This window comes from Poeciliopsis prolifica, unplaced genomic scaffold, assembly GCF_027474105.1.
Source record: "Poeciliopsis prolifica strain line A6 unplaced genomic scaffold, Auburn_PproV2 SCAFFOLD019, whole genome shotgun sequence".
Taxonomy (NCBI): domain Eukaryota; kingdom Metazoa; phylum Chordata; class Actinopteri; order Cyprinodontiformes; family Poeciliidae; genus Poeciliopsis; species Poeciliopsis prolifica.
Window position 1 is genome coordinate 8580376 of NW_026562394.1, and position 20259 is coordinate 8600634.

The window sequence follows — 20259 nt, forward strand, 5'->3', positions numbered from 1 at the left end:
TTGCAACCCAGAAAGGAATCAGAACAAACTTAGAACCTAGAAAAACTACCTTAGCTACTACTTTTTAGACTCCTATTCTTCCAACCCAGAAAAGGAAATAGATCAGAGGAAACTAATCTACCAACATTACTAGCTTTTTCTTCTTTTGCTCTCTTTTGGTTTGTTATTTTGTTTGTATTTCCTTTTAAGTCCTGTAAAGCACTTTGTATTGCCTTGTTGCTGAAAATGTGCTATAGAAATAAAATTACCTTTTATCTCTCATTTATTGCTTCCTATCTCTCTGACTGTTTTTCCTCTTTTTCCTCCTATGCATTTCACTTCCTTTAACTCTTTTCCTCTGTTTTTTCATTTGTTAATTTAAATCCCATTTCCTTTCTTCCCTCCACATGTTTGTTTTATTTATTTATTTTTTTTTAATGTTTCTGTCTCAGTATCACCAGAATACAACCTATTGCTGGACTAACAATAAGATGTCCCTAACTGAACAAAAATTTGAAAATAAGATACAAAAATGACTGGCTCAGACATACCTTTGCCAGTCTGGCCTTTGAGCAAGCAGTCAGTGATAAGCTGGGAGCAGTGCGCCTGCAGGTCTGAAGCCAGCTCCAGGGTTTTGCCGTCTAAACGCTCTCCCTCCGTTTGTTTCTCACTGCTCAGCTCAGAGGAGTACAGGGCCAAAGCAGCAAACAGGAGCCACGAGTAGTTATGGATGTAGGGCTGGATGAGGCGGTGACGGTCACTGATCCGTATGGTCACCATGGGGTACACAGTGATGCGATGGGTGGGTAAATGGCTAAAAAATAAAAAAACAATAAAAGAAGCTACAGAGAGCCACAAAATTCTAAGCGTTTTTAAAAGCAGGTGTCAAAACAATCTACCTGTCGGGATACTTTTTGGCGTTGTAGCAACCAAAGCACAAGTCAAAGTCCTCACAGACGTTGCAATTGATCCTGCTGCCAACAATGAGGCCCTGGCAGTGATCGCAGGCGTACTCCATGTTCACCATCTCGTGATCGTCCTCGTGTCCTTCGGGTTTGGCTCCGCCTGAACACAAACAAAGACCCTCCGTTTGAATCCATTAATCACTTTCTGACTGTTTGTTGCAGGTTTCAACAGCTGAAAGACTTTATGAGACCTGCATCACACGCACAAGGCACAAACGTACAAAAGAAATTTCTAGATCTTATGTAGTAATAGTGCCAAGTTTTGTTTCACGGAATGGATGCGGCACCCTGCAAAATGTTGCGTCTTGGGAATAATTGGGGACTGATTTTGTGATGCAGATCGTTTGAATAAATTGTTGTAGCGTGATGTATGCGCTCACTGAGGAAGCAGGTCTTGCATAGGTCCATATCCATGCACTGCAGACATCGGTAGCGGTGCCATGGAGCCATCCTCTCACAGCCATCGCAGGAAATCACCACATTCAGCAGGTCACAGTAGCGGGCAATAAACATGTGCATCTGCAGGAAAAATGCATTTAGATATGAATTTGTAATAAACAGGCACAAATCAGGTACCTCTACCCCTTTTCTAACCAAAACGTCACGTCTATTATTCTCTTTAGAATACCTTCCTCCTGTCCTCCACGGACTCCTCTTCGTCGATTTTGTCGTACCACTTTTCAAACATGCCGTCCATGCACTCATCCATCCATTCCTGGTTCTTCTTGTAGTCGGCAATTTCATCGTCCTCCGTCCACTGACTGAGTTTGAAACAACGGCAGTGAACCTTTTAGACTTCGAAACGAGGCGGCAAGCGTTAGACAAGTCACCTTATGTTTCGCTTACCTGATGGCAATGTCATGAACACTGATGTTCTCCTGCGACATCGTGAGCAGGAGCACTGGAAGCTTTATGCTCTGGAAGAGGGGAAGGTCCTGCACCTCCCAGTTCATGTCCAGGAGGTGCAAAAAGCAGCTCTGCACACACGACAGGGCTGGGAGCAGAGCTCTGGAGAGCAGAGATCGGGATCAGTTGACTGCACACTAAACACACACGTTTTAATCTGCTCTGAGAAAAAATAGGAATATGAGGAAACGTCTTACTTTTCGTTGAGACTGCTGAAGCCCTGAACTGCCTCCACCAGCATGAGGACCAGCTGATGGTAAGAACGCCTGACCTCCTCTCCAAGTTTCTGCCCGCCGTCTGACAACTGGGAGAAGTAACTGAAAAGCACACAAAACGATTCATGATCACCGTCGAGCGTGCAGGACGCTCGCGCGTTCTGGACTGTCGGTCGGTCGACCTACCTGGTGAAGTCTTTCTGGCAGGCCAGAAGCTCCTGCAGGAACAGGATGCAGTGCGGCTGGAAGAGGTGCGGCTCTCCCAGGGAACGTAAACTCTGCTGAATCATCTCCAGCACCTTGCACACACTCAGAGCCTGCGCCTTGTTCAGGGCCAAGGTTTGCAAGATGCTGGCGGGAGGAAACAACAATTCAGACGATGTTACAGTTAACTTCCAGTGGAATTTTGGGTCACAGAGAAAACAGGTCTGCAAGTATTAGAATAATTGATTATCTTACGATTGTTCTGATTTGAATTTTTTTTATTGTAAAATTCTGAGTATTTTCTATTTGACCTCTTAAGCATTTTTTTTAATTCAATTTATTTAATGAGTATTAGAAATGCATTCAAAGGTGCAAATAATCTAATAATTAATTTTTTTAACTTAAAAAATATATATATTTTGGTCTTTAAAATGCAATAATTTAGTGTGCTTGACCACTTGAAGGAAAAAAAAAATTCTCAATATGTGAAAAGCTCAGCAATAGGTGCTTAATAAGAGATTTTTTAAATATATATTTTTTTACAGAATTTGGACCAGGTGAACCTAAAATTAAGCTACTGAAGAAATTCTGAGCAGTAAATATTTACAAACTTAGTTGGGTTTTTTTCTTCTTTAAAGCAAAATGTTCATATTTTTGTACAATTCTGGCTTAATTACTTCTCTGAGCGAGTTTTTCTTTTTTTCCCAGCAAATCACATTTTTGAGTCTGTATGCTCCACTTAATGATTAATTGATTACCAAATTGGTTGATGATAATCGATTCATCTGACTAATTGTTTCAGACCCACTAACAAATATACAGTGACAATAAACTCGTAATCCTGCATTACTTCTTAGAGGCTGTTTGTTACAGACAAACTTTCAAAACGGGGGCATTAAAGTAGTAGATCAACTTTAACCTCCCTAATTGGTACATACAAATTAGTTAGTTACTAATCTGTTTACAACACATATTCATCACTGGCACAATCACTAAGCATGTCTGATAAACCTGATACATTTTTCATTAGTAGCGATCTGTATCAAAAAGCAAGAAATGATTAGAAAAAGTGGCTATGGTGTAAAATCTTACATCTGAAGTAACTTTGATGGACTTTACAGAACAATCTGGCGTTAACAGTGTACCTTGCTGTGGTGAGAGCCTGGTCCTTCATAAAGTTCAGGATGTGTTTGAGTATTGGGTAGCGCTCCTTGACAGAGGGGGTCATGTGGGATTCCTCCACGGAGCGACAGGACAGGAGGCGAAGGCGCGAGCGGCTGAACGGAGCTTTACGGGGGAACGTGGAGGGAGAGGCCGGCTCCCCGCCCGCCGGGTGGGCGGGCAGACTCTCCGCGGGGTCCTTGTGGCCCCGCCTGCTCTGCTCGGAGGATGAGGGGTTTGGGGGCAGAGAGGCGGACGGCTGACTCTGTCCAAGCCTGCCGTCGACGGCCTCGTTGGGTAATCCCGGCTGCGGGGAGGCGGGTTGGAAGTCTCCTTCTGAGATCGAGCTTGAGCGGAGCAGATGAGTATTTGAGTCCCCAGCACCCAGACATGACTTTCCACATGGAGGAAAACGAAACAGCAGGAGGCTCTTCTCGATGCACGCCTCAGCTGGAAAAAAGACAGTGGCGACGATGAGCGAATGCTCTCCAAGAGGCGAACGTTCGGAATGAGATTATCTGGATTCCTTACCCAGAGAATCCACGGTAACTTCCTCTGGACTCCCTTCTTTATCATCATAAATGTTCATTTTTCCAACGAGGTATCTCTGCTTCATCTCCAACTGAGACGGAAAAAATGCAATAAGGAGCAGTGATTTGATACAGACATAAATCATGGGAGGAAAACTCACCATCCATGTTCTGATGCTGTCAGCCAGGACGTAAACTTGCACAAAATCTTCACTCAGAAAGGACTTGCAGTCCTGATTAACTGGAGACACAAAGGAGCAATACATTGGCTAGATTTAACAACCAGGTCCAATTATCGCTAGGAAACCTGACAGCCAATCAGAGCTAGCGTTACCATATGCCTTCAGGGCCTGGTTGAGGGCCGGGGTGTGATACACCATGGCTGCCCAGATGGCGTTCACAGCTTGGTCCGTCTTTGCCCCGGCAACGATTTCATTGCTCAGGGAGTGCTTTCTGCAAGCCTGCACCAGGGTCCGCATTAGTTCTGCTTTATGCTCCGATGGTTCCTGCGAAGGGTTCCACCGTGCAAAGTCCTCAAGGAAGACCAAGATCTCAGCGAAAGTTGATGGGTTTGTCTACAAATTGCGGGAACAAATAAAAGAGAACGGTCATTTCTGTCATGTGGGATGGCTCAACGACGCTAATCAATCATGGAAGATTGATGAAAACTTGGAGGGTTTATGTCTAATATTAAGGGAACGATACATACAAGACATTCCAAAATGTCACTATGTGTTATTTAAAGTGAAGCAACCATTAAAAACTGTGGGAAAATGGACTGAACTCAGCTTTTCCAGTCATTTTGACCACTCAGAGAGCTTTAAACTAGGTACGCAATTTGGGGTTAAGTACCTTAAGGAGGAAACTGTAATCGAACCTACAACCTTCTGATCGCAAAACGACTACTCTACCCACACAGCCACAGTTGCCCACAGTTGAAGCAGACTAACCCCCTACCTGGTTGGGGGCTTTTCTAGTGGGATTTGCCTCCCGAGTTTCACTCAAACCGTGTCGCAGGATGGGCTTCCATAAAGGTGAAGCCTGAACGTGAGACATTTTTCCTGGCGGAAGCTCCTTCACGCTGCGGATCTCTGAAGAAGAACAGAATACATGAATGTAACCGCTTTGATTTACGCTTAAAAGTCAGAATAATAACAATCGAAACAAAGCAACTGCGATCGTCCTGTTGGAGTTTTAAAACTCACCGTAAGGAGATTTTAGTGCCAGGGTTCTGGATGCAAGGCGACCCATGAGGCGGGCCACCAATAGCTGTTGGTCCGACATCCAGGAAATGGTAATGTCTGGCAGACCCAGCGCCGTCACCGTGAACTTGTATCCCCACTCGTTATTGCTGCTGTCAGAGTGGAACAGGAACTGCAGCTGGGGTCCAGCGTCAAACGTCACCTTCTGTAGGAGCGGAGAGACAAACGCGTAGCGGGATGAAGTGGCAACAGCTTTCCACTCTGATAGTTACTTGGCTTTGGCTCGCTTACCTTTGGCCATTTCTCACTCCCGACCTTCATATCGTAGCGCACCTTCCCACCTCTGGAGTCGGTGAATTCTAGATAGTCGTACCTGTGAAGATCAAGTGGAAACGCTGAGTGAGACGCATTCACTAAGAGTTTCCCCCAACAGATGTGTGGGAAAGTGTTGCGGCGCATCGGCGACCTCTTCTCCGTCTCGCAGCGTTCGTCAAACTCCACCTCGAAGGAGGTCGCGCCGGGACAAGCGAAGACGGTGGTCTCGTGTTGGCTGTTCTCGTAGTTGTGAGGAGACTCCATGTTCCACGTTCTGAGCACCACTGGTTTTTGAGGCTGGTGGGAGCTCTCTTGATCCACCTTTGGTCGTTATAACGACAATAAAGTTCAGCTACAGAGTCGGCTTAACAACAACGTCGCAACTTAATTTAAGACCAGCTATGTTGTGCATCTGACAGACTCGCCTTAGAAAATATGTCTCCTGTGTCACTTGACAGTCTTTTGAGGAGCTCGACCAACGAGGAGAAGCTCTTCAGCAGCACGCTGTGGGGAATGTCCAACGAACACAGCTCCAAGAGGAAAATCATCTGGCAGGAGATGAAGAAATGTTGATTAAATGCTCCAGTGAAACTTCGGCTCTGTCCCTGCGTATCAGAGTCATTCGAATCCATGAGAGAAAGTACGCTTTACCAGCTGTCTGAAGATGGTGGCGAGGATGGAGCTGCCCAGTTTGTTGTTGATGTCGCTGCTGGTGAACCTCTCAAGCAGGGAGCCCAGCACTGCCTTGATGCTTCCCAAGAACTGATCCACATCTGGAGGAACATGTGCACGACAGGAGTGGTGAACATCTTTGGTCGTATTCAGGTTTTCTGCAGGTTTCAGCAACTCAAACGTAACGGCGCGTTCACACCAAATGCGTGTGACGCATTTATTTATTTATACATTTCTGTCATGATAAAAGTATATATACACGTATATACACAAGCACACGTAGATATGGACAACTATTAAGGAAGAAATTATTCTCGTGAGATCAACTTTAGACATCTTTTAAGCATATTTCAGACATTTTAAGGCCTTAATTTGAGATACATGAATTTAAGACTTATTAAGGACGTGCACACCCTTGAATCAAACAGTGCTCATTATTGTTCCTGTATGATTACGTTTGTACAGCACTGTATTGGAAATTAAATAAATGCAAAAATGCAACCCCTGTTAAAATGGCTCACATTTTAGAAGGATGTCTCTGGCCAGATCGCACGCGGTGGGTGTGGACGTTCCACCTTTGAGCTGCAGGTAGCACCAGGAAAGCAGGCTGCCCTGCAGAGCCCAGAACAGAGACAGCAACACCTTCCTGCTGGCTCCGGCCTTCCCATCCACCATCATCACCTCGCACTGAAAGTCCAAATGTTCAGAAGGGATGTTCGATTTGATGCTCCGAGCAGACGCAGTACAACATTCAAATACATGATGAAAGTCCGAAATCACCTCTCTTGATGCGACGAGTAGCAGCGTCTCCATCACTACCAGTATGGGGCTGATGTCGAAGTCTGAGGGAGCTCCTTTGGGGGGAAGCAGGAGAAGGCCGCTTGGATCCTGATTACTGTGCAAAGACAGCGCACCTGTTACTGATATACAGTTATTGTCTCATGTATGAGTAAAATACATGTAGGTGTGTCTGGATGTGTATTCTTACCTGAAATAATTACAAAGAGATTCGAACGTCACCTTCACCGACTCTGGCTGATCATCTTCAGTGATATTTTTCTGCAAAAACAAGCGACTCAGATCACTAAACCTGCTACCTAAATACCAATCAGTAATAAATATTGCTTTATAAATGATAGGTTTATATATGATAGGAGTTTAATTTCTTCTAGAAAACAGTTGACAGGAATGGGCGAGATTTTTTCTAGATTCCAATTTCAGCTGTATTAAGACGGGAAAAACTGTGAAAATCACCATCATGTGGAAGAGCTTGTCCCGCCTGTCGAGTTTATCAGGGAAGAAAACAGCAGCTCCATTCAGAATGGCTTTAACCGCTTCCTTGTGCAAAATGGTTTCAATGACAGTCTCTCCTTCTGGACCATCCACAACTGAAACACAAGAGTCATGGCTGTCAAACGCCGACCCAAGTGACCCCTCGTGCTGCCCTGCATGACTTTGGCTCTTGTTCTTACTGTGGCAAAGGTGAGTATAGAGCTCCAACACAGCCTTCGCAGAGATACTCTCAGAATCTCCACTGCTGGATGTAGACGGAGCTGCTGCTGCTGCTGCTGCTGCTGCAGCTGCTGCAGCTGCTGAAGGGGCACATTCTTCTGGTCTTTTACTCTCTTCTGCGTCCTGGAGCTCAGTCGGGTTGGGCAGCATGGGGAAGCAGTTCTGCATCAACTGAAGCAGGAGGACTCTGCTTTTCAACACCTCCTCTCCCTCACTGCAACACAGAGATTGCCAACCATTAAGAGCCCGACACTATTATTCCAACAGTGTCGGGCTGAAACGATTAATCGGATGCATCGTGACGAATCGATTATTTGCTGACATAAGAACACAGTCGGAGCAACAATAAAGCCAAAACTGCACAGCAAATGCATCCATTTTGATGTAAAGTCAAGCAGGAAAGGCTGAGCTTTTCATTTTTTGATGTTAGAAAGAATTTGTTTAGCTGCAGATTTACACTAAAGGAATGTTATGTTATTGCATTGTAGGCAATAAAATATACATATTTTTCATTTTTAAAAACCAACTGAATTATTTTATAAGTGCATAACATAAACTTAAGTGATTATTTTGATCCTTCAGCATTTGTTCTTACAACTCTTAAGAAGCTTCTGAAAAAGTGATTTTCCTTAAGAAGCAATGACGTTCTTTAAAACAGTTCTTAAAATATCCTTTGGGATGAACTCTTGCACCATGCCTGATAAATATTGCATGAAGGCTGATAACTTAAAAGTGGCCTCTGACGCGCCAGCAGGTGAGAACTTCACGAAATCCGTGCGGCCCGTGTGTTATGGGTTGTGAATAAGCACCAGAGGTAATCTGATTACTCACATCTCCCTGAGTTTATTGTAGAAGTTCCAGAAAAGGATAAGGCTGAGACCACTGAAGTCCAGAAGATACTTTTGCTTGAAGTGTGAGGCATCCTGCAGAAACAACATAGTTGAGTCAATCTGATCAAACGAGTATAAAATCTGCAATATCTCCTCAAAGCCACTAGAGGGCAGAGGGACTGAATATGAACAAAGAAATGAGCACAGAGGAAGGAAAATCACACATTCCAGCTGGATTAAATGCTACTTTAGCAATAATAAAACAAACGTATATGTGTTTTGATTTGTTTTTAGTGTTTCTTTGTGGAAATTGAGGAAATTTCCCATGAATAGACATTGCTGTTCAGAAGTGTTGAGTCATCCCTGAATGCTTTGTATCGTCCTTCCAACAATGACTCAGACTTTCTTTTAAAGTCTGGATCAATAGCCGTCCAGGCTTCCTGGACGTCTTTCAAACATTTTCCGAGGAGGACCTCCTTCCGTTTTCATTTCCACATCTCTACAATATGATTTCCAAAGGATGGATGCTCTGTTTCTGATACAGTGAAGATCCGATTGTACCAAAAATGTAACCAAATTCAACAAGCTGTGCTGCGTTACCATGTCTCGTGTGAGCTGCTGTATGAAGAAAAGGGTTTTATTGAGAAGACAAAGGCCGGTGACTCCGTTTTGGTCCAGGCCGTCCCCCTGTCCTCCGAGGTCATCAAGGTCGACGAGCCTCTCCGTTCCAGGACACAGGTAGCCGCTGAAGCTGAGATTCTGCACGCCTAGCCGCTCGGCCGAGTCCTGCCTGGTGCAGAGGAACTTCACCATCAGGAACTGAGAAGACAAAACAATAAGATGTCGATTCTACCAAATCTGTCACGATAACAAATTGTCCTAGCAGTGATTGCGGTAAACAATAACATTATAGTTTTAACATCATTTGCAACTAATATAATGGTGGGGTAGAACAATGTAAGTTCATTGTGTCAAAGACTGATAAAACTTGGAACTGGAAAATATTTTAAATATCCAAAATAAAACACAGCAACCAAAAACAATAAAAAGGAAATAAAGGCGCACATAAACAAAATTACCCTTCAAAAAATATTATCAATCAGAATGGAAATTATTGATTAAGTGCTTATTGTAACAGGCTTAGGTATATCACAGCCAATCTATGCAAACCAGTGCAAAAATTGGACTAATTACAAGAAAAGAAGTTGGGAGAAAACAGAAAAAGTAAATAAAAAGTTTGAAATGGCACCTTGGCAACGCGACACTGCTGCAGCTTGATTTCCACATCATTCCAGTCCTCTTCAAGTTCAAACCAGCCAATCGGCTCATCCTCACTCTGCGCTGAAATCTTCCCGCTGCAGGTAATGTGACAGAGAGATTTAAAGAAGATAAACTACACAGACCTCCAATGAAGACACTTATGGCGTTAAGGGACATGCAGCGGTGTGACAAAGTGTTTGTCTCTTTACAGATTTATTTTCTTTTTGCACCTTTCTGTCAGTCTTGCATGTTTCAGATCATGAAAAAAAGTTGAATGGTGGACAGAGACAGTACGAGTAAACATAAAACGTGAGTCTCAGGCAACAATTTCATTTATTCAAGGAAAGAAAAAGGGTACCCACACCATCCTGTTCCTCTGGGAAAGCAATTGCCTCGTTAAATCATAAATCAACTTTGATGAAACTACATTTCCTAGAAAGCCGAACTCAAAAAGCACGCCGCACTTTTCACATCTTTACTTGTAAATAAGTCTGAAAGCCGCATATTTTACTTCTGCTTCACAATTATGCAATATCTTTTCACGTACAATTTCCTTTTGAATATTTGAAACCGGTGTTAGTAATATGATAAACTTAGAAAGTTGTGAATAGTTTTGTAAAAGAAAAATCGAGGAGAAATCCTCACCTGTCCTGTACAAACTCTTTGTAGTCCTTGTAGTTCCACGAGTCGTACTTTTTGAACCTCTTGAAATGTTTCTCTGCATCAAAAGATTCCTCCTCCATGTATGCAAACACCAAGCCACATTTAGCTCCGATCGCTCCTTTTCGCACCTGATCACATCGACAGCAATGCAAAAATAATCAACGCCCTTCATAAGTCATCAGACTTTCATATAAAAATGATATTTCAATCAAATACCTTGACATTAGGGGATTTTGTTCATTTTGAATTGCTATTATTTATGTGTAAAGCAAGAAAGAGATTATTGCCAATTAATTCAGAAAAGTTCTTTCTTTTAAACTCAAATGACAGGAACAGCGGAAAGAAGTCAGATTTCAGAAGTAAAACTGTGCGTACTGCTATGAAACAGCTGTGTTTTAGTGTATGGAGTAAAGTTATGGAAGAGTAAAGTTATGTGGATGAGAAGTTGAAAAAATATCTACTTCCAGACTCATAAATTCAATTAAAAACTCTATAATAACAAAAAGTCTGAGTTAGTAATGAAGATTGTTTACAACTTAAATTGCTAGTTGAACATTTATTTTGTAATTATTGAGAAAGGCGCAAGTTTATTCAAGACTTTTTCTTCTTCCTGCTCCCTTTTCGCTCGTACAGAAAACATGTTTCAGAATTAATGAGGACATTTGCTAAAGCGAGTGAATAAAATGACTGACTGATTGAAATGTTCTCAGCTCTCTCATTACACATGCGAAACGGTGGCGTCTTACTTTGATCTTCATCTGTGTGACCTGGAAGTTGCTCTGGTCCTCCGTGGACAGGATGACGCTGGCTTTCTTCCTGCCGCTTTCTGTGAGGAAACCTGGAGCGGGGGGGGACAAAAAAAAAGCAAGCATCCCACGTGAGCGGATGGTCCTGCTGCCCTTCATTTCCAGACTGAGTTTAGTTCTGCTGTACCATCTCCAGTGGAAAACTCTGTGAGCATGTTCTCCGGTCCTGACTTTTCCTCTTTGCTCTTGACGTCACAGGCCTGCAGGTGGAGCTGGAGAGGCTTTCCTGCAACGAGTCACAGTTTGGGTTCAAATAAACGCCATCGTCCCTTCAGAAGATACACATGCGAAGGGGTTCAGCAGATTTCGCCCACTCAAATTTAAGACCTTTATAAGACAGAGATTTTCAAAAGAAATTATATTTTACATAGCAGTAGTGACAGGCTTTTGTGCACACAGATGGGCAACAGAAGCGAGACAATAGCAAAGACGAATGTCGTCCAGCCAACTAGCGATAAATTTACAATTACCCATGATAGATTAAAAAAATCGAGCTAGCAAGGGATATGTCAGTAGCTAGTTAGCAGTGGCTGCTACAGTTTCTTTTTAATCTGTACGTTTTTTTGTGCGTCTCCTCTTATTAAGCCCAGTAAAGATGCAAACATAACCAAAAAGAAAAAAAGCGTAGAATATACAAGAGTCAATAGTCCTGCCACTACAACATTTAAGACCAGTTTAAAGCTAACTTTGATTTTTTAAAGAGTTTACGGCTCAATTTTAGATACATAAATTGAAGACCTGCTGTATATCCACATAATTAATTGACACTTAATGAAAAATGTTTTTTCCTTGTAACTTGAATTATTGCTGTGAGTTACAGTTGTTACTCTGCTTTTTGAATAAGAAAAACATCTGGAATTGGATGTTATCTAAGCTGGTGGTGTCTTTTTATAGGCTCTTGAATAATTAGTTTAAAAAAAAGGGTGAAAAGTATTTCTATATAGAAGCATGAGATCACAAGAATAACAGTCTTTTGATCGTCGCCTTATTGAATTTCCCTTTGGGATCAATAAAGTATTTGAGAATTTGAATTTCTATTGCTTATTTTAAATCTGCATGTTTATTTTCATTTAGCCTAGTAAAGACACAAACATAGCCGAAAAGAAGAATAAATAAAATATATGAAGTTAAATAATTCTCCCTCTTCAAAATTTAAGACATTTTTTTTTATTAAATGAAGACCTTGCAATGCTTTATTTTTAGATACATAAATCTAAGACTTTTTAAGAATGAACGGTCACCCGGATAAGGAATAACATGCAAATCAGAAAGGTGAAGCATAAGCTAAATTACCATTACGATAAAGCAATCGCAGCCTAACAGATGCCATGGAGACGATGAGGGAGGAGGCCTTGTACTTGGTCTGCAGACAATCACTGATGCAGGACAGGGCCTGGAGTATTTTGGCCACGCTGCCTCTGGCCAGGGCAAAGGCCAAGAGAGTCATTTCCGCATCAGGGCTCACACAACAGCTGAAAAACCCAAAGTGGCATCAATACAATGTTCACTCTGCAGCTGAAGGAGTTCATAAGCTGAACGTTTAAAAGATTTAAAAAAAAAGAAACCGCAGCTTACTTTGCGATCCTGAGGAGAAAGCCGTCCACTTCCTCCAGGATGTTTAGGGAGAAGAACTTGGGGAACTCTGTGGACGATGGCGTTAGCGACAGCGGCGGCATGTGCTGCAAGGCTTTCCTGGGGAAAAAAAGAACCGAGACAACAACCTGAAGTAACATGCTTTTACAGACACGTTTTTTTTTTTTTTTTTTTTTTACAACTCTGCTGTCTTACTGTGTGCTTTGGAGGACCGTGTGAGCCAGAGCTGGGTTCGTCTCCATCGACGCGGTGACCAGGGACGTGAGCAGAGACAGGTACCAAATGGCCGAAGCATCCGAGACAGACACCTCTTTACTCTTGGTGATCTGATAACCCAGTGTCTTCAGTCCATGGATGCGCGTGTCGCATCCGTCGCTCAGGCACCGCTTGATGTTTATTTGGACATCTGGGAATTGTTCGGGACGAAACGCGGTTAGATGAGATTAAAAATCCCCTTCAACTAGCACCTAATAATCTAATCCAGGGATCTGCTGCATGCATCTCCAGAAACAAATGTGACTCTTAAGCCCTTCGCAGTGGCTCTTTACAACTTAAAATAAAGAAGAACTGAGGAACAATTTTGAAAAGAGCTAACAAAACAGGCTAAATTTTGCAGTTTCAGTTTTTTAGGCAATACCTCAATAGAATTTCCACACCAAAAAGCCAGAAATTAGTTAATATTTGCATAATTCATTCATTTTGATTTGGCAATTAGATCCCAAAATAAGTTCTTGATTCATTTTTTAAGTTTAGTTTTTTTATTTTATTTTATATTAATTGGTTCCCAATAAAGCAAATTTTACACATCATCTAGTCATATCATATTTTCCATTTTAATACTTAAGAAACGTAGCTGCGTGCAACATGATAAATAAAACAACAGCTACTCTTATTTCTCAGGGAAGGATTACTACAGTAGAGGTTTTGTTTCTACAAAAATGTAACAAAAATTTTTTATAAGGTCAATTCTAAAAAAAAAAAAAAAAAAAAGTAAAATTGTAAATCTTCAATACAACTACAAAAACACATTTTCTGGAATAGGTCTTTATGACTGGAATCCATTCTTTTCTAAAGTTTCTTGCAGCACTAGATAATAATAAATGCGCCCAAACTATTTTTATTTCACGTGAACGCCATATGCAAACAGGTTTAGGTTGCAGAACACCTGAGCGTCAGTTTAGCTCGTCTTACCCAGCTATTAAGCATGCAGTACAATTTAAACTATGCAAAGGAAGTAAATGCATAGTTCAAGTTTATTACTGTGTGTTCGGTGCTGCTTCTTTTCCTTGATTGTTATCAAGTCACATACAGCTTTTTGCAAAAATATTCAACTCCTTTGGATGTTTTCACATTACAAATAAACTGTTATGTGTATTTTTGTGTTTTTTTATGTGATCAGCCAAGAATAAATTAATTTCTCATGAAATGGAGTAAAATGTTTACATGGTTTTGAATTTTATGGCTATTACTATATATTATTGTCAAAGTAGCTCTCTAGTAGCTTTGCATATTTTTAAAAGAAATATGCATTTAATCGGTAAATATCGGAGCTCGGTTAAATGGCAATATAAATATCGGATATTAGCTTAAGGGTTCATATCGGTTCAACCCTTGTTTTTTTTTTTTTTTAATGGAGATTAAATACGGCAAACAGACGGGCTCTCACAGGGGTGGGTGATGTTGGCGTTCTCCAGCAGAGCCACGTAGCCTGTGACGTTGCTGGGGATGCGGATGTCTCTGATCTCCTGCAGGGAAAGCCGCGTCTTCCCCACAGACACCGAGACCAGCTGAGGCATGTAGCTGTGGTCGTTGGAAGCCACGGCGATGGCCAGACGTCTCAAAACCACATCTGGTTTCAGCTTCAGTCTGGGAACAGAGTGCAAGAAAAAAAAAAGAAAAGAAAGACTTAGAAGAGTCACGACTGGACGGTTTCGGGACCACAGAGTCGCACTTTTTACCTGATCCAGTGTGAGCGGGCGCTGCCGTCCGACTGCCAGAAAGTTGACGTTTCCCCGTTTGTCATCTTGTAGATCTCGGAGACGTTGGAGGATGCTTCTATCGTGCTGTAGCACTGTGTGACCACCTTGACTTTATCTACGTCTGGGTCGCGGTCCAGCTCTGCTCTGTACTGGATATCTAAATCTGAAAGGAAGCGACTCCAGTCGGGACAATTTCTGCACAACAGCCAGGAAATAAAGCTGCATGGCGTCTCTAATTCTTACACCGCCTAACTCTGTCACTCACCTTTCTCCTTCTGCAGGAGAAATTCCAGGAAGTCTTGAACCACGCTGGACCTCATGGTGCAGATGCTGTTGTAGCCCTCTAAAATCGGGAAAGGGATGGCACTGCTGGGAATACGATTCCTGTGGAGGAACTTAAGGATCTTAGAGGCGTGAGCTCCTAATCTGTCTTTGCTCTTTGAGAAGATGTCGACGAAACCTGTAGGGACAGGAAATAAAAACAAAAACAAGCGTGGAACCGCAAAACTATTAAACAACAGTCTGACTACATGCAAATGGTGTCCATACATATAAAGAACTTCATTGATTTAGTGTAGCAAATATTAACAAAATATTCATAATCGACTATTAAATCCAAACAAGAATATATATATATATATATATATATATATATATATATATATATATATATATATATATATATATATATATATATATATAAAATCACCACCATGACAGTTTCAAATACTTAAATCCTTTTGTAGTTTTCAATAATTCCCTCTTAAACTGTGTTATGGTAGTTAGTTAAAGATATTCTGCTACTCTACATTTCCTAAATAGCTAAAGTTAATTCAGGCTGGATGGAGAACATCTCTGAATAGCAACTTTCAAGTCTTGCTTCAGGTTCTGAATAAGATTTAGTTCTGGACTTTGACTGGGCCATTTCAACAAATTAATATGTTTTGATTTAAATCCTTAAATTGGTTTGGTTTGAGGTTGTTGTCTAGCTGAAAGCTCACAACCCTTTTGCAGCCTCCAACATGCTTTCTTCCAGCGTTGTCCTGTATTTATCGGCACCTGCCATAAACTCTGACTGGTTTCCCTGTTCTTACTGAGCAGCCACAGCATGATGATGCCACCACCGTGTTTTTACAGCCAAGGTGGTGCGTTCAGGGTGATATGCAGTGTAAGTTTTGCATGCATGAAAAATGTTCAATTGTTTTCTCATTTAACCACCCACTTCCACATGATTACTCGGTTCCCTGGTGAGCTTGAGTCAAACTTTGAACTGAACCTTTCGCCGCTTTTTCCAAACACATTCTCCAATCTGCAGCAGCTCCAACAGCATCACCATGGGGCTCATGGCTGCTTCTCTGAATAATATCCAAAATTTCCAGCTAGCCAATTTAGAATGAAAGTCAAGTCTTAGGAGTTGTGCTAAAATCTTTTTTTTTTTTTTTGGATAACCATTTTAAACTTTAAGATTTTGTGTAACATATCAAGTCCCGAGTCATTGGTGTAACACTCCAAGTCAAGTCAAAAGTATCTGACCATTTTTTGCAAATCAAGACATAATAGAAGGACTCGAGTCAAGTCATGTAACTCGACTTGGCTCAAGTTACATGTTTGGCATTTGACAGGTTAACTTTTAAGAGCAGCTGGTGGTCAGGGCCTCTTTAAATATAAAAGCATGCCACACTTTGCAGTGTATTAAAAAAGGGGCATCAGTTCCCCTCGACTTTGCAGGTAGTACAAGAAACCCAAACAAAATACACTGAATATTAGGGCTGTAATGAAGAACGTAGTCAATGCATGTGCATGTGTGCGTGTAAACAAATTCCTAATCTTACCTGGTGTGAGGGAGCACGCCTGGAGCTGTCTTATCACATGACTCAATTCTCCCTGTAGATTAGCTCCATTGGAGTTCTTAAGAGCAATCAGCATGCTCTCTATGTCCACTACTCCATCCCCCTCTGCATCAAACTGTCCAAACGCCTGCGATCATGGAAACAGAAAGCGACACACCCTTACACTCGGACACGATCAATCCCATCACAACACACAGCAAACGCATGCAAATACAAGTCCTAGAACTCACAACTGAATCACATCGACATGCATAATGGATTAAAGTACTTCTTTAAAGTGTAACTATATGCAATAGAGGTTGTGCGAGAAGGAATCAGTGCACCGCTCACTACTTTTAACACATGAAAGATAGTCTTTGTCTGCCCACACAAGAGTCAAATATGCAGACTGAGGCACAAACTTATCACACACCACCTGGCTGTCACCGCACAGCAAGGCAGCAACAAAGAGACCAGCACTGTAAACAACCGAGACAATAACCCTGACAAGTAAAGGTAACAACATCACAGCTGTTCAGGGCACACTCTTCAAACTACATGGCTGGATTTCTGCTCCTTTCCCTACAATCTGAGGAGCTGATTAGTCACTATGGATGGGCGCGGTGCCGCTATCAGCAGCTCACCTCTCGTACCTGGGTCAAAACATCTGATATTCATGTCATGTCACAAATGACAGCAATATTTGGGGTTGGGTTTTTTTTTCTTCTGTTGTTTAGTTTTTTTCGCTTTCACAAACGTATGTACCTCTTCACATTCATTTCTGGGAGCGTCTCTGCTCTCCAACATTTCGCAGAACTGCTCCACATTGACGGACTCCTCGCCGCGGTTCAGCCGGTCCTCCAGCCACCGGATCAGGACGCCCTCGTTACCGGACAGGACGGACTCGTGAATGGCGACCCCCGAGTCGCTGACACGGGCGGCCGCTTCTCTGAGTTTCACTTGCTCCAAAAGGAACGCGGGGCTCGGTGGTCCCTCGGTGGCCGCGGGTGGGTTATTCGATCCCCTTCCGCTTCGCCCAGACCCGGTTCCTCCGCTGCCTCCGACAGCACCGCCAATGGCCGCAGAGGCCAGGTTGTCTTCCGCGAAACCGGGACTCTCCGTCTCCATGTCCTCCTCGTCGCCGCTCCCTCCGCCACAGCCACTCTCTGCGTTCCCCATGTTCGTCTGACCCGCCTTGGGTTCCCCCTAAAAGTCCACACGGCCCCCGCAGGTGTCGGTTTTGACCGGGGTCCGCACACAGACCTCTGTAACGTCAACCTACAGTCAGAACTCCGCTACGCTCTACTACCGCATTCACGCACTGTACGTCAACTTGGCTGAAAAAAGAGACGTCCTCCGACGTATCTCGGCTGCGCAGGCGCTGTGCCGAGAGCACCGCCACCAGGCCCCACCATTCTCAGTCCTCTTCCGGTTCATAAAGTCTTTTCTCTCTGCCCCAGGCGCCTAACCTAGACGTAACCTTGACACATAATCCCGGCCTCTTCCACAAACTACATTTAACTACAAAACTACATTTAACATAACTCATACTAAAATTAATTGTTTTTATGCTCTTCGCGGTCGTAAACTGGAGGATAACTTGGACAGTTTGCTGCGCATGCGCCATTTTTTTACATAAACCGTTGGGGAACCTTTTGAGTTTCTCGGCTGCGCACGCGCTCTGCTGTCCGTTATTCCGGAAACACCTGCCTCGTCACTGTTCCTTTTAAAAGGCACGGAGTGATGTAAGTACGTGGACAAACAAACATGCTGAGATACGCGCTGGGCGCGTGCTTGTCTGTTTTAGCGGGGGTGCTGTTTTTCCCTCCCGACTGGTCCGTTGGTTGGGGAGGGGAGTCACAGAAGGCGGCCCCGGCGCGGCTCCTGAGCAGGAGTGACCTGTCTTTATACGACGGAGCAAAGGGCAGCAGGGGCCTGTACCTGGCCATTCTGGGCCAGGTGTTTGACGTACACAAAGGACACAAGCATTATGGACCCGGGGGTGGTTATCACTTCATGGCAGGTGATGCGACTCTTCAGATTGAGTCCACAGTATTGTTAAGCTGGAACCACTTTATTGTTAAGTAGTACGATATTGCATTGCATGCTGTGTTTCCAGGGAAGGATTCCTCCTTGGCTTTCATCACTGGAGACTTCACTGAAAGTGGCCTGACTGATGATGTCTCCAGTTTGTCTCCACTAAAGGTGGTGGCCCTTTATGACTGGCTGGATTTCTATCACAAAGAATACCAGCATGTTGGTAAAGATCTTTATCATTTAAGCCTCTCGTTTTCTTTGTATACATTCCTCAACATATTCCTCCTCTTCAGGTGTTTTTAGAATAATAAACCCCTCCCCCCCCCTCCTTTACCAACCATTATGATAAGATTCAACTGAAGATCCACTGAACACTGATTTGTTATAGTGGATTTTCTAACATTTTCTTGCCGTGAAATTGGGTTTTTAAAGCATACTGGGTAAATTCTTGAAAGGGTTGAAGTTCAGGCTTTTTGAAGATCTTCGTTTTGATCTTAATGGTCATCCTTAGAGACAAATCAGCCAGATCCAAGGATGGTTTTTTTTCCAATACACTTTTTTACTCATTTGTAAAATAGTCCGTCCTTTCTTTTTTGTATCCCCAGGACAAAGCTAATTGATATTTTCCGACTTGCACATTTTTCTTGTCTTTCCCACTTTGAAGAAAGGCCCAGGGAAATGGGACTTTGTTTCATCATATTTAGACTTTAGGGATGTCACGGTTTACTAATTGCTATAAAAAATGATTTAGTTTGACCCTTCTCAAATAAAATGGCACTCAAAGATCAGATTTGTCCAATTATGGTAAAAAACAAAAAAAAAAGGTTTCCAGGAGTGGTATTTTTGTTAGAGGCCTCCGATTGCTGTACCGCCCAGTCACAGCCACAACCATACCTTAAAAAGTAGTAATTAATAGTTCTTATCACAATACCACAAAAAATTGTGACAAAACTAAGTCCATATCCCCACCAGCCTGTACTGCGTACACTGCTTTACTTGAAACAGTTCTGACCAAGGAAATCGTTTCTGTACAGTACGTTGCGCTGAATTTCAGGGTTGGTAGTGGGACGGTTCTACGATGAGACTGGACAGCCCACAGAGGCCCTGCTGGCAGTTGAAGCATCACTGGCAGAGGGCCAGAAACTGAAGGCCCAATCAGAAGCCGAGAAGATTCTCTTTCCTCCTTGCAACTCCGAGTGGAGCTCAAGTCGGGGCAAAAGAGTCTGGTGCTCTACTAAAAGGTAAGGAAACGCTTCAGACCTATTGCCTCATGAGCATCGTTATGAAATGTGAAAAATATAATATTCGCCCCCCCCTTTGACTCCCAACGCAGTGGAGGAGTGAACAGAGACTGGACTGGCGTACCACGAAAGTTCTTCTCCCCAGGTTCCGGTCATACACGGTGCATCTGTATCAAAGATCCATCTGCGGCAGCAGATCACCCCGACATGCAGAAATATGACGGCTGCCCTTCAGATGCCGAGTCATGCATGGTGGCAGACTAAGAAAAACAGGCCCAATTCATTCACGATTACAGCGAACCTTTTTTTTTTTTTATATATGTATAGATATCAAACAGAATAAAGACATTTTACTGCACG

The 20259-nt window shown here is 42.8% G+C and overlaps 2 protein-coding genes across 2 annotated transcripts in view; one reads left to right on the forward strand and one right to left on the reverse strand.

The window, feature by feature from the left end:
• zzef1 (zinc finger, ZZ-type with EF hand domain 1) overlaps nt 1-17929 on the reverse strand; it is a 33865-nt gene extending 15936 nt beyond the window's left edge. The window contains exons 1-36 of the mRNA XM_055043539.1: nt 17387-17929; nt 16625-16769; nt 15058-15252; nt 14772-14955; nt 14480-14679; nt 13009-13219; nt 12796-12912; nt 12514-12692; nt 11348-11446; nt 11161-11252; nt 10397-10542; nt 9741-9846; nt 9092-9310; nt 8493-8584; nt 7622-7875; nt 7404-7537; nt 7138-7208; nt 6930-7044; nt 6671-6836; nt 6129-6250; nt 5908-6025; nt 5629-5803; nt 5454-5535; nt 5166-5367; nt 4918-5051; nt 4295-4535; nt 4122-4201; nt 3962-4052; nt 3415-3880; nt 2252-2416; nt 2048-2167; nt 1791-1952; nt 1573-1705; nt 1325-1463; nt 879-1044; nt 531-793 (exon numbers count right to left, since the gene is read on the reverse strand). Of these exons, the coding sequence (XP_054899514.1) occupies nt 531-793; nt 879-1044; nt 1325-1463; nt 1573-1705; nt 1791-1952; nt 2048-2167; nt 2252-2416; nt 3415-3880; nt 3962-4052; nt 4122-4201; nt 4295-4535; nt 4918-5051; nt 5166-5367; nt 5454-5535; nt 5629-5803; nt 5908-6025; nt 6129-6250; nt 6671-6836; nt 6930-7044; nt 7138-7208; nt 7404-7537; nt 7622-7875; nt 8493-8584; nt 9092-9310; nt 9741-9846; nt 10397-10542; nt 11161-11252; nt 11348-11446; nt 12514-12692; nt 12796-12912; nt 13009-13219; nt 14480-14679; nt 14772-14955; nt 15058-15252; nt 16625-16769; nt 17387-17800 (5998 nt within the window). The 5' untranslated portion in view covers nt 17801-17929. The remainder of the gene's footprint in view (nt 1-530; nt 794-878; nt 1045-1324; nt 1464-1572; nt 1706-1790; nt 1953-2047; nt 2168-2251; nt 2417-3414; nt 3881-3961; nt 4053-4121; nt 4202-4294; nt 4536-4917; nt 5052-5165; nt 5368-5453; nt 5536-5628; nt 5804-5907; nt 6026-6128; nt 6251-6670; nt 6837-6929; nt 7045-7137; nt 7209-7403; nt 7538-7621; nt 7876-8492; nt 8585-9091; nt 9311-9740; nt 9847-10396; nt 10543-11160; nt 11253-11347; nt 11447-12513; nt 12693-12795; nt 12913-13008; nt 13220-14479; nt 14680-14771; nt 14956-15057; nt 15253-16624; nt 16770-17386) is intronic.
• A 324-nt stretch (nt 17930-18253) lies between these two features.
• LOC129368531 (neuferricin) lies at nt 18254-20254 on the forward strand. The gene is made up of 4 exons (XM_055043557.1): nt 18254-18644; nt 18741-18881; nt 19713-19899; nt 19992-20254. Exons 1-4 carry the CDS (start codon nt 18389-18391, stop codon nt 20161-20163), a joined length of 756 nt encoding a protein of 251 aa, XP_054899532.1. The 5' UTR covers nt 18254-18388; the 3' UTR covers nt 20164-20254.
• Nucleotides 20255-20259: the final 5 nt, after the last annotated feature.